At 41.4% G+C, this 13,732-nt stretch overlaps 1 protein-coding gene across 6 annotated transcripts in view; it reads right to left on the bottom strand.

Annotated features, from left to right (window-relative positions):
- Positions 1 to 13,732, bottom strand: part of LOC105360079 (serine/threonine-protein phosphatase 4 regulatory subunit 1) — a 316,542-nt gene that overhangs the window by 5,263 nt on the left and 297,547 nt on the right. For all 6 annotated transcript variants that reach the window (XM_011496862.1, XM_011496863.1, XM_011496861.1 and 3 more), the window contains 6 exons: positions 10,047 to 10,189; positions 9,388 to 9,531; positions 3,439 to 3,609; positions 2,766 to 3,061; positions 2,336 to 2,417; positions 389 to 656 (listed from right to left, as the gene is read on the bottom strand). In XM_011496862.1, the coding sequence (XP_011495164.1) occupies positions 389 to 656; positions 2,336 to 2,417; positions 2,766 to 3,061; positions 3,439 to 3,609; positions 9,388 to 9,531; positions 10,047 to 10,189 (1,104 nt within the window). The remainder of the gene's footprint in view (positions 1 to 388; positions 657 to 2,335; positions 2,418 to 2,765; positions 3,062 to 3,438; positions 3,610 to 9,387; positions 9,532 to 10,046; positions 10,190 to 13,732) is intronic.

Genomic DNA, 13,732 nt, shown 5'->3' on the forward strand with positions numbered 1-13,732 from the left:
GTGTGATAGATCACATGTTTCACCGAATTTTTGTCAATTAACTCTGGTCTCGTTTACATCTTAAATTTCAATCTAATTGAGACATTATGACAAACAAAACAGAGCGGAGCAATACACAAAATATAGTAATTCTTTGACGCTTGAAAAGTACAATAGAATAATTTAACAAATTATGATCAAGGCTAAATGACTTTTACTAATACGAGTAAAAAAAAAATATATATATATATATATATATATATATATATCGACAAAATGTAAATTACTTTAATGTACAAAAAACTACATTGCATGTGGGAAAAGAAAAAGTTTCAAAGCCAAATCAACGGAAAATCGTGAGAATTCTTGACGGAAAAGTAGGGAAAAAGTATTGGCGAATTGATTTTACCTTGATCATCGCACTCGGTATTTTCGGATTTCATGCCCTCTTGTTCCGTGTTCTTATTGTTATTATCAATCCATTTGGCATCCATATTCCTGATTCTTGGTTTTTCCGTATCGTTGATAATGGATTGGACGAGATTTGGGTCGAGAGCTGCATTCGGTGGATCATAGTAGTATTGGAAAATATTGAATCGGGAGTACTTTCTCCCAGGTTTGCCATTATTTCCAATCTCGCCGAACATGTCCACTGCTACTTCGTATACCGAATCACCCTGTCAAATTTCCTTAGGTTTGTTCGCTTTTCAAAATTTTTGTTGCTTTCCGGTATGGAATTTTGAATACCAGAATAATTACAAACAAATGAAATAACGAAGACTAGAGCTTATTGGTTCCACTACTTTTACGAAAAGGCCACTGCAATTTGTTTTTACGATAACTATATAATAATAACAAGTAGACGGCATATCGGGTACGTAACATTATAAGTGCGATAATCGATATTGCTGTAAATAATTATAATAATAAACTCGACTTATCGGGATCGCACAAATTTTGGTAAGTTAACGTTAAGTTGAAACTATAAATATCGCGAGTCCTTACGCAGGCTCTCAATAATTACGTCAATAATCGCGAAATAAACACGAGCGGTTCCAAAAACAAGAACAAAAAAAATGCAAAAAAAAAAAAAAAATGCAAACAAGTACAGTGACATACAAGCTATAGCCTCCTTTATTGTTAATCCTTGAATTTTGAGACTTAACGTTATGCCGTAATCATTATTTCACTTAAAGCATTATTAACTTCGAAATATTAATGACGAATTGTCATTCTCGTTGCTTCGAATATATAAAAACATAAATATAGACGTTATTTTCGTTATTTTCAATTTTCATATTCTGGTGAAGAAAAATTACAATCGACGTTCACATTATGCCACATTTTTTACATTTAATAATCCTATTTTGCTTAATTTTCGCCGTCCAGCTTAAGTTATGCTACAATAACCTTTCTCTTTAATATACATTTAACGATTTTTACAAAATGATACAAGAGCTATAATATTACGTGTTACTCCGAGCAAAGCCATAAATTCAATTTCGATGAATAATTCTTTTGATAAGGACTTGATACGTAGGAGTTATCACATTAACATCTCTGGTATTTTAAGTTACGCTCAATGGCTGTGTAACGACGCGTAGTGGCTCAAAACGTTAAGTCTGTCGTGTGGGACTTAAAAGAAGGAGAGAGAGAGAGAGAGAGAGAGAGAGAGAGAGAGAGAGAGAGAGAGAGAGAGAGAGAACGAAAAGGAAGAAATTCGTTATTGTTGTGAACAAAGCCGGGAAAAAAGATGGAAGAAGGATTCGTAAGCATCATTCACAAGGTAAATCTGTAAGTTTGTTAATTCCATATGCACAATCATATATTGTGTATAATCCATTATATTTTACTTTAGAAACCGCAATCGGCTTCACTCTAGCGATAAATTTTAATAATATAGCCAACAATTTTTAAAATATAAATAATTAACGAAGATTCGTCGAAACTCGACAATTGCAGCTCGAACTGAAAATAAAAGCGACTGTTGCTCGAGGTCTTAAGACACGTTGCACGTGGTGTTTGTAATATTTAGATTTGAATTATTGAACAAATTTGTAAATCTGGGGGAACATTTACTATTATTTCGTACTTTATTAATCAATACTGCATGATTGTACGATCGAAAACTCTCGACGCCTATGAAGATAATGCGTAACGATATCGATAAATAAATCGAATCCCTCGTTCAACTCATTCTAAATATTGGGCATAGGAATTTCAAATTCTATAGTGTAACGTTACTCAAGAAGATATAAATTACTGTTACTACTATAAAATTCGCCGTATCTAAATAAAAGAAGAAAATGAATTTAGAATAGAGGAAATAGCACAGAGAGGATGAGTGTGTACTAACCTTCCAGTTATTATTATCCGTGGAGTTTAATCTATTACTAAAGTTTTCTACATATATATCAGCAACTTTGGCAGCAGGAACTCTGAAAATAGAGCGAACAATGAGGTTAAATTGTTGGACGGGTAGCGATTTCGCTTGGCATAACAAACGCAAAGCAAGCGGCATATCAAATTTAATCGACAGTGTCGTTTGCCATTAGTAAATAGGGGAGTAGTGTTATTAGTAAGTAGCGTTGGTGGTTTTGGTAGTGGTGGTGATTGTGGTGGGGGTGGTGACGGTGGCGGTTTTGATGGTGGTGATGGTAGTAGTGACAGTAGCAGCGTTTGGTGATAACGGCGAGGATTGATAATCGCGCGTCGTCGTGTCGATGTGTCGATGTGTCGATGTGTCGATGTGTCGATGTGTCGATGTGTCAATGAGGCAAACTCACACGCTGAATCTCGGCCAACCGATCTCGTTCTCGTGCATGAGCACGAGGTCGCCCTTCTGGTCGCAGATGAGTCCGTTGAACTGCTTGGCGAATGTCGAGATGAAGGGCCCGAGGATGGCGTAGGCCGCGTTCTTGACCCAGTCGGACTCATCGTTCAGGTGGCTCGCGAGGAGCTTCGTCAGCAGGTATCGGCGTATCGGCAGCGTCATGCACCGCGTCACCGACATCATCACGGTCACCGCGGCCTTGCGCACATCCCACTCGTCGTCCAGGCAGAGCATCGCGTACTTATTCAGCTGCGGACAGAAACGACCGTTTAGCCTCTGCTCCCGCGACCTCCCGCGTGGTAATACGGCATTCCCACCTTCCCCTCCATCCCGCCCTCCCTCCCGACCCATTTAGAGGCTTCGACTCTTTGGGAAATGTCCGGCTCGCGTAATTAAACGGGCCGAGGTTTACAAGTCGTTTGTTTTCTCCTCGGCTTGGATTATTGAATTGACGAAGAGTCCGAGGAATGGGGAAAAAAACGAGACGACGCGTCACCAAGACCTTTCGAGCGACTCTGTACGGTAGCATCGGTATTGAAGAGTGAGATAGATAAATAGAGATAGAGATATAGTGAAACGAATAAGAAAATTATTGCAACGATAAGACAAAATAATTTTCAACTCACTAGTTTGTTATAAATTGTCTCCCTCGTCATTATCGTGCAGAATTCACCTATGGTGGTGGCGCACATCTTCCTCACTAACATACTCGAACTCGTACAGAGGTCGAGAAATCGGTCGAGGAACAGTTTTTCCGTCTGTTCATCTCCAATGTACTGTTGAACCTGATTAATGAGCTGCGAACGTAATAGGGAATATTAATGATCGATCGTGTGGGCTTGCCGACACTAAATAAACAACATCGTTTCATATAACATTTAATGACTGAATTATTAGTTAAACAGTGTAGTGCTGCTCCTGTTGTGGCGCTAGAAGAACATTTATGCATATTGGCGATAATGTTTCGACAATTGTTAATTAACCAATTGCTTTAAATTCCACCGAGTGTGAGCCACTAGGCATTAGCGCAAAGGGAGTCTTAGATGCGGACATTATGCGGAGCTATCGAGTACATAGTTTGGTACAGGTAAAAGTCACGTGGGGATGAGGGTTGGGGAGGGGGGGGGGAGGGGGGAGGGCGTCCAATGCAAGCAACGATAAAATCAATGAACCTGTCGTCTTGAGATTTAAACGCTGACTTTTCGATGTCCCGTATTTAGTTGATTATCATCGATTTGTTTCGCACATCAAAGCTGGCTGTGATATGCGTTAAATCACACCATATCACAACCACTCTGACGGGCGAAACAGCCGAGTATCTTCCTGCTATTCCGGGAACGCCTTGCAATTCCTTTATATTATTCATAATTAGCGTGTCAAATTAGTATTGTAGTATGCATAGATTGTTTATTGTTAGAATTATCGTAGTGTTCGAGTGTAATTTGGCGCAATTTTTACGTCCACATGGTATTAAATGTACTTTATTAGGCCACCTAAAGTATTACAATATATTACGGTATAAATATAATATTTCGTGACGTAAGTACGACTCGCTTATGAATTAAATTGAAGCCTGAAACTGTGAAGGGATCCTGAAGTTAAGGTGTAACTACCGAAAATTTTTCTCAAACATTTTTGCGCGTATTAATCTCCAACTAATGTGTCTGTATATTGATAAGAGCGTACCATCCGCCGATAATAATGTAAAACTTGGTTAAAACAGAATAAGCGCATGTAATTGTGAATTAAATTTCGTTTTATTGCAGTGTTATTGTTGGGAGCATTAGTACTATTCGACTCCCAACTTGACAATTTCTCGGACATTTTTCCTTTAGGAATAGAATTAACCAAATCTCATTTGCCCGCTCCCCTTTGTTTTTCCGTGTCCGGGACAGACGCTCGTAAAATTAATTCACCCGCTTGAAATACTTTTGACCGTTAGTGTACACACGTGAATACGCACACAGGCATCCGAGAGAGGAGCCGCCACTACTGGTGCTGCTACCGCCGCCGCCACCACTCGTGACTCTAACTATGCCCTAAGAGGGGCGGCGGCGACGGCGGCCCGAAGTCGGGAAGGGGTCGTCCCCCGGATCCAAGGAAAGAGCGCCGTGTGTCCCACGATCTTAATTCCGCGAAATCGGTGGCAACTAAGGCTAAGTCCTCTCTCGTACACATGCAGCCATTATTAAGTACGTAGAGTCGGCCCCGTAGAATCCGGACGGCCCTGAAGCGGACACCGGTCTCTCTTCCCCCCACCGCCCGCTTGCTCGCTCGCTCACTCACTCACTCACTCACTCACTCTCTCTCTCTCTCTCTCTCTCTCTCTCTCTCTCTCTCTCTCTACCACCACCACTACCACCACCATCGCCACGAAACGTACCCAAGCTCTCTCGCTCTCCCTCCCTCTGTGTGTTGCCTCGCGTTCTCGAAGGGAAAAAAAGAGGGGAAGAAAAATACTACGGGACCGGTGATGGTGGGGGAAATAGGCCGCGAAGGACGTGGTGGGAGGGGGGGGGGGTTGTTGAGCACTTTCCTTAGAATAGGTGCTATCTTTCGATTTTATCTACTTTTTCTGCTTATTTTATAAATTTGCGCGCTGGCGATGTGCACAGCGAGTGCTCTTGATGTTCATGTTTTGTTTACTTTAATTCGATCGTTCGCAAGGAACGCGAGAACAATCATTACGAGTGCAATCCAATTTTCTTACCATCTAATTACCGCGAAATTACTTACACGTGCTTACTTTGTTTCTGTTTAATGTTTAATGTTATGGGCTTTCTTTACTATCAGTTTTAAGTTGCAATGCATTCGATACAATGGGACTTTAATTTAAAATTCAACTTGATAAAATGTTGCTACGCTACGCTTGATACAGCACAAGCATAACGAACATCGAAATACTCGTTGATATCAATTATGGGGAAAACTTTAACGGCAATGTATTTAATTAAATATAATAATATAACGCATCGCTTTTAGCATTCGTGTATGACGTACGCTTTAATAAAAATAACAACCAGTTACAAGTAGCATTTATAATAATATCATTTTATTCAGAAAATTGCTTTCAAGTCTCGTAGATTTACATAGACTTTTATTTACACTTTATTCCTAAACACTTACATTCCATTGCTTTAAGTAGCGATTTAATTAACGTTTTAATAAAGGACAGCGACTTTTTTTTTTCTTCTTCATGACTAGTCGGTGTGACGAGTCAGTGTCGGTGCAAAAAATAACGACGCAACCAACGACTTTCTTCGCAACATCACAATTATCGACGATATTAATAGCCGCGATCGGGCCTGCCCGCACAACACAACATTATTCTCCACGTGTCATTTACACGGCCAAAGTACAATATCGGGCCCAACATGTTTTTTAACGATGTTTAATGATTCTACGAGATATCTTGTCCGTACAATAGTATAGGTGAACGACTCGCGGGCACGTATCAGGAAATAAATGGGGCGACATCCAACGTATCTCGTCTAGGCCGTCAGGCTCTAATGTGCCGCTCGTATTCTTCGAGGAAGGAGAGAGTCGCTGAGGAGGAAGACGCTTACCGCTCAACAAAGCTGGCTGTGATATGAACTGAACGAATCAACATACAACAGCCACTTTGTGAGCGACGCGATCTCCAGTGACAATGTTCTACCTCCCTCCGTCCTCCTCGCGGCCCCCAACGGCCCCAACAACGGCCCCAGTGCTCCTTGGTAGCTGCGATTGCGATCCCGAGGCTCTTTTTTGCACTTTCGTGGCTGTTGTAAGCGATGATCGAACTCGTCAAAAATGGCTGTGATATGAACATTTAGACAACACGCCACAACCAATTTGACGATTCGATCACGCTTCGTGCTCTATACTAGACGCTGTCGCATAAACCTTTACGAATTTGGAATTGTTTGGTTGGCGAGCAATAGAGTTCACCACTCCATCAATTACCAAGACGACCATTGTTGTGTCCCTTTTCCTTTTCTCTTTTATCTTTTATCTTTTTGCTTATAATTACTAACTATATTAGCGTTACTTTGGATGCTCTTATACGAGCCACTTGGGAACTTAACCCTTCCTCCTCCACCTCATCCTCATCCTCATCCTCATCCTCCTCATCCTCCTCATCCTCCTCATCCTCCTCATCCTTCCCATCCACCCACTCAGACCGATAGTTCGCCAAATGGGAGACAAATCGAATGGCGGTCGATGATTTTATAAGTCCTACAGGCTAAAAACATGCGTATTTGTGGGATGGAAACACGGCATAGAGGATGAATAATTCCATATTATATATGACTAAATCGTTAAATAATAATAATAATAATAATAATAATTCTTATAATAATAATAATAATAATAATAATAATAATTATTATTATTATTATTATTATTATTATAAAATGCCTTTATTTAATGTTTCAAATTTATATGACTCTTGGGTAAAAATAATCGTTAGCAAAATATATTTAATTTGTCACTCGTGGATATAAAGAAAAATTGTCAACGACTTGGCAAAAGATTCCCTTCTGGATTATAATTATAATTCGCATTATGCACTTACAGCGATGCTTACTCATTATAAACAGCAAACGGTTTTCTAGTTGGCATTATTAAAAGCCTTTATGTAACGCAATTATTAATCATCATTGGGCTATAAATTTGATACGTAACCATCATAATCATTAATGAACGAAATCTAGTATAATCTACTTAGCATTCGTTACGAACTATAAATATAAGTACGATAGAGTTCATATTTTGCCAAACGTTGCTTAAGTTTAATATGTCGAAGTAAGCTACGACATTAGATGCAACAGAGCCGTTTTTCTTTTTCTTTTTCTTCACTTTTTGTCACTCCTTTCATCGTTGCTTCTTTTTTATTTTCTATTAAATGATAATAACGTTAGAGCTACTACATTTATCTTTAAAGCGTTAAAGCGAGTTGCATCGGTGCAGCTGGTTGCAATAGTCGAGAGATATTGCGCATCTGAAAAGCGTACTATCATCGTACATATAAGGCTATGCATACAATTTTAAACGAAACGATTAGGATGATTGGTCTCTTTCACTCATTCGCTCTCTCTCTCTCTCTCTCTCTCTCTCGCTCGCTCGCTCGCTCGCTCGCTCGCTCTCACTCTTTTAAAGCGAATACGCGCCAAACTCGAAAGAACGATGCGCAAGCCGTGTGGATAGATTCTACGGACCAAGCTCATCAAAATGGCTGTGATATGAGAATAGCAAAACATTCCACAACCAATTTGATGTATCGGACCGCAAATGACTGTTTCGAAAGCGCGCGCGGGCACCACCCACTCCATCAACAGCTCGTTCGAAATTCTCTCGGCGATCCTCTTGAATGGGCTCCAGCGCTGGATGCTTTATTAAGAGATGATGTCGAACACAATTTTCCTCATCAAAGCTGGCTGTGATAGTCTATACTCTATGACAAACCAGCTTTAATGGTAAAAGGATGCCCTTTTTTACCGACGTCGTTCTCACCCTCTCTCTCTCTCTCTCTCTCTCTCTCTCTCTCTCTCTCGCTCTTCTCCTCTCCTTCCTCCCTAAATGTCTCATCGCGAAGCTCCCGCGTAAGGAGGATGTGGCTCGAACTGTGTCCATCGATGGGCGGCGATTTGCCGCCGAAGGTTCGGCGAGCGCCGCATGAAAGACAAGGTAGTGAGACGCGAGTGAGGGGTAAACATCTCACTACCCATGTCTTTCAGGCGGAATTTCGCTCCGTGTGCTAATGACGCCGACCTGAATCTGGCGGCTACGGTCCTTTACGAGTACACCGACACAAGTACATCTAGCGCAAGAGTAAACTTCCTCGATTTGCGAATAAATTTAATTACTCAAGCAATTAGGAATGCATCTCCTTTCCTTTAAACGTTCTAATTATTATCGACCGTTATTCGGCGCAACTTTGTACTCGACGTCCAGCGCCATGGACACAGCGCGCGCCTTCTTAGCTACCACCAACCGTAACAACAATGCCGAAATAACAATTAGGCTTAATCATTGTTTATTTATCGGCAACTACAACGATACTCTTTGGGCATAAAAAAATCATGATGTTTTAATGGATCGTTTAAATTATGAAGAATGGCCTCATCGGCCCTATGATTATTTTATTTTTATTTTTCCTTTTTTTGCGCGCGGAATTATTTTAAATTTTCAATATGTCCGATCCATTATTGCATCGGTGTAGTTACGTTAATAAAAGAATCGGAAGTTTCATTTCAAGCGCGTTCTTTTATTCTCAATATTTGGGGCTGCGCTAAACAGCAGCTGAATGATTTTCTTTGTATATATGTGTATTAAGTGGCATTCGCCGACTTGTGTCAAGCGCTCGACAATTTTCCATTTCAAGCTGCGCATACACTGATATGAGATAATAAATGGAGAAAAAAAAACAACAAACAAAATGGAATAAAGATAGAAGGAAAGAAAAATAAATGGAGAGATGGGTGGTGGTGAGGGGTGAGGGGTGAGAGGTGGGAGGGTGTGGGTGTGGGTGTGTGTTTGTGGGGGGGGGGGATTGAGAGTAAGAAGTTGAAAGATAAAATCGAGAAACTTACGATTAGCGCAAAGCTCTGGGCACTTGCAGGTTTGCAATAAGAAAGCTGGATAATGGCAGGACAGATATTATTCTGAATCTGTTCCAAGGTCAGGATATTTCGGTCTAGAATCAGTTTGAGCGCGGTTTGGGCATCTCGCCGTACCTGCAAAAATTTACCGAAAAACAAAATCACTCGATAATTAGATACGACAAAATATTGGCTGGCTCAAGGTTTTCGTGATTTAATTTTTATTGTCATAATTTTCAATAGTGAAAGAGATTAGTTAGATATGGTAGAGAAATTGGTAGACTTTACAAGCCAGCCTCTCTCTCTCTCTCTCTCTCTCTCTCTCTCTCTCTCTCTCTCTCTGACTCTCTGTCTCTCTGTCTCTCGACAGTGTAATTCAGGATCGTTTAATCGCTGTTGGCGAAGCAATTAAATAATGATTTATCTGGCAGTTAATTGGCGTTGAAAATTCCAAAAATTAATACCAAACTTCAAATGCCCGACGACACTAAATTACACCTCGATGATCTCGCTTCAAAATCAAGCTACAAAAGCATTTGCCGCGGCGAATTAACACGCGGTCGTAAAAATTTCGTCCCAACAAATTTTGAAATTCTTTGGAAGATGCGAACGTTAGCCAAGAAGGACAAATACGTTATTCATTCAATTACCTCGCGCTCCTTGTCAGCTACGCATGTGAGAATGATATTAAGTATGCATTTTATTGCGCCCCTGTGAACGAGGTCCACCGATTCATAGCATACGACCGCTACATGGGGAAGATACTCAACCAGCGATGACCTTACGGATTGATCTGCAAACATTAAAGAACAAACGATTAATTAACGGGACTCTGACAACGATAAACGATAATAAACGCACATATTTACACATAAACACTTTTTCTTTTATATATTTATTTTTTTTTTTATTATTTTCTTTTTGTTTTTTCTCTTTATTCTTTTCTTCTCTTTCTTTCTTTTTTTTTTCCTTTTCCTTTTTGCGACAAGTTACATTTCACCTCCGGCTATTTATGCCACTGGCATTGTGTCGAATAATTGCTTTGCCATCGACACACCATACACAATGACCGTCTAATCCAATACACGATTATTCCCAATCGTAAAAAGAAGGAACAAACGGTACTTAAGTTGTTCAAAGCCTTAAAATTCAACTCGACGTTGCATTTACAACACGATAATCATAAAGAGCGGTGCACGCGAGCCCCCCGGAATTGACAATCACCTTGTGCACATGACGCGCCTACGTGCACTTTAATAAAGAATTCGGACGAAGGAGGAGGAGGAGGAGGAGGAGGAGGAGGAGGATTTGGAGGAGGAGGGATGGCGGGACGAGGGCAGGGGGCGCAGAGGGAAAACGAGACGAACGTAAAAATGCGTGACTATCGAAAAAATCGGGCAAGGCAGACGGATGGATATTCAAGGGCCGTCAGTCACATGTCCCCAATGATTTAAGGGAGGTCAGGGCTAAAAAGCCCTCCGGGGCCTATTGTTCGGGCCTATTTCCCGGGCTGGCGGGCGGTTAGTCGCTCGGGTTGAAAGTCCAAGTCCGGGATGCGCCTCTATACCTGTATGCGGACGCGGCGGGAAAGACTCTATTCCGGAAATTTCGTACCTTTCCCATTTTCCTCCTAAGGACTCGGTCTATTGCAACGGCCTCTGGCATGAAATTCTTCAAATTTCTCGACTCAAAACATTGTAATTCTTCTGCTGCTCCCACCACTTTTTCTCTTTTCCGGCCACTCGCAGTACTCGCCCTTACTTCTGTCGGATGTTCATCACGAGCACTGGCGTCCTCCAGCCCACTACCACCGACGACCATTCCTCCTTTGGCCTTCATTTATTTAATTGATAACTCGTCCTGCCAAGAGCTTTACCAATGGATGCGATGGCTTAAGCTCGCAGAGCACCTCTATTTATACTTGTAAATGCAAGAGTTTCGAATTTAATGTGGCGGCAAATTATTTGCAGCGTCAATAATCAATAGCCCCATGGATAATTGAAATCTCGACAAGTACGCGAACGTGATTCCTAACCCGCGCAAATATCAGTTTTGGGTAGCAAGAATCAGCCCGCCAGGCCAAAACGAAATGAGCCAATGAGGACGGGGCAACGCGGCGGCATATAACCCCGTTGAACGGCAATTATGATAAATAATGACGTACAATGACAATCACCACGAAGAAGAGAGCAAAACACAAATGGCTGCGAGTGAAGAGGCAAAGAAGTCACTGGCTAAGCGACCGAGGCTTCCAATTGCCAAATGAAGGAAAAGTGGAAAGAGGAGCCCCCCGCACGGTCCCGCCGCCTACGACGCAATCGCCCGCACCCAACCGTTACAATCCTACGGTTACTTTCATACGCAGTGCCGAAAAATCCTCGGAAAACGTCACGATGCACCACGAACGAACGCGTGGGTGCAACTGACTAGGTTTTTCCTTTGGCGGGAAGACGACGCCTCGCTATTCGTTGCGCTCGTTTCTCTCTCGCTCCCGCCAGAGAAACGACGCGACAGCCACTCGAAAAAGGGCAAGGATCCTCGTCCCCTCCTGCCCCTTCCCTCTCTCGCTTGCACACGGACTCTTATAATATGGCTTTTCCGGACCACGGACAGACCGCCTGCATGACGTGAAAGTGCGTTTTTCCATCTGCTGAAACGCAAACGGCCCAACTCTACAATGCGTGCACATGTATAATCGATGCTTAACGCAAAAGTGCCCGTTGCATGAAAATATTTCTGTCGGCAAAGGTTTCGGCTCGAACGAGAAAATTATAGGTAGAGAGAGCATGAGAAAAACTTTAGTTACACGTGTGAAAAACTATCGCTTCGAGAACGTTAAAAATAAGCTCTGTAAATACATTATAAAATATGTAATGGTTATTTACCCGTTATTAACGTTATTTTTGTAAATTAATATGAAAAATTACCACCCAAACATTCTCATGATATGAAATACGTACGTGTACTTCGTAATTTTCCATAGTATTACAAAAGTTTTATTACATATCCAACGGTTTTGATAGATTTAAGAGTATTTAAGGATTTGAAAAATAAAATATTAAAATTTTTGCGTTTCTGAAATTTCGTTACTTGAGTTGAGAATGTAATTTTGGCCCTCGAGTGTTGCCAAATTAAGTACCAAAGTTCGATTTTTTGTTGTAATTACGCAATAATTGTAATAGCAAAAGAAAAAATTAACAATAATCGGGGTCCCCTGAAATGTTTTCGTTGAATTCTACCTAAACGTTATACAGACAATTAAATAAAAATTCCGTCTCTTAGTCTTCCAATCCAAAAAACACCTTGGCCTTGCATATGTTAACAACAAAAGGAAGAAATAAGACAATAATACGGCTTTCGCAGTTGAAAAGTACACGGTAAAGCAACGATCGATCATTGCGCTTGTCGAACAATACAGTTGAGCGTAATAATAATTGGAAGCAAATTTGAAATGGCATTGGAACGATATGTTGGGTGCGCAATATACATCTCGCATAGACTCGAGCCAGCACCCGAGAGTGAGATAGGACGTTGTTGAGGGTGATCGTGGATGGGAGTGAGGGGCGAGGGAGGGCGAATGAGCGAGTGAGCGAGTGAAGGAAGAAATGAAAGATAGTGGGGCACGCGTCATGGCACGCGCCACAGCGTTCCGCCTCAAAAATACATTAACTGCGGCGTCGGCGACGATCCCCGAAAAAGCGTATACTTATATACTAGACATGTGCATCGGAGCGAGGGTGAGGAGGTGAGGGAGATAGTGTTCCTGTCGGAGTTCAGCCGGAGGGGATCGGAAAAAAGGTGTATGTGCCCAGCTGCCGTCACCGACGCCACTGACGCTCCTCCTCCTCCTCTCCTCTCCTCTCCTCTAGCCGCTGCCGTTGCTCTTTTCTTAACAAACGCTCCTTTCTCGACTCCTCGATTTTCGAATGAAAAGCCGCTCGAAAATACACCCTAATTCTTTAACTATGAGGCAGACGTGAGCTTTTCCCTCCAAAATTACGGCCAGACTACTGCAACATACGGGAGACGCTTCTTTCCTATCTAAATGCTCGCGCTCTCTCACTAACCCCTCACCGCGACTCGTTCACTCATTCTGAAAATCAGTCTTTCTAAATGCTTATAACAGAACCTTCTAATCGAGGCTTTCATCTTTTCTAAATGCTTTCATATCTTTACGATATCAATATAAAATGTCTCCCCATTCGTCTTTTATGAGAAATTGTCATAATACAATACACTTGAAGAAACCATATAATGAAATACTGGTTAATCCAATGTAATATGGCAATGAAATCCAGAAACTTAAGAAGAAGACTTTTATTTCATTGAACCTCAA

This window comes from Ceratosolen solmsi, unplaced genomic scaffold, assembly GCF_000503995.2.
Source record: "Ceratosolen solmsi marchali unplaced genomic scaffold, CerSol_1.0 scaffold13, whole genome shotgun sequence".
NCBI lineage: Eukaryota > Metazoa > Arthropoda > Insecta > Hymenoptera > Agaonidae > Ceratosolen > Ceratosolen solmsi.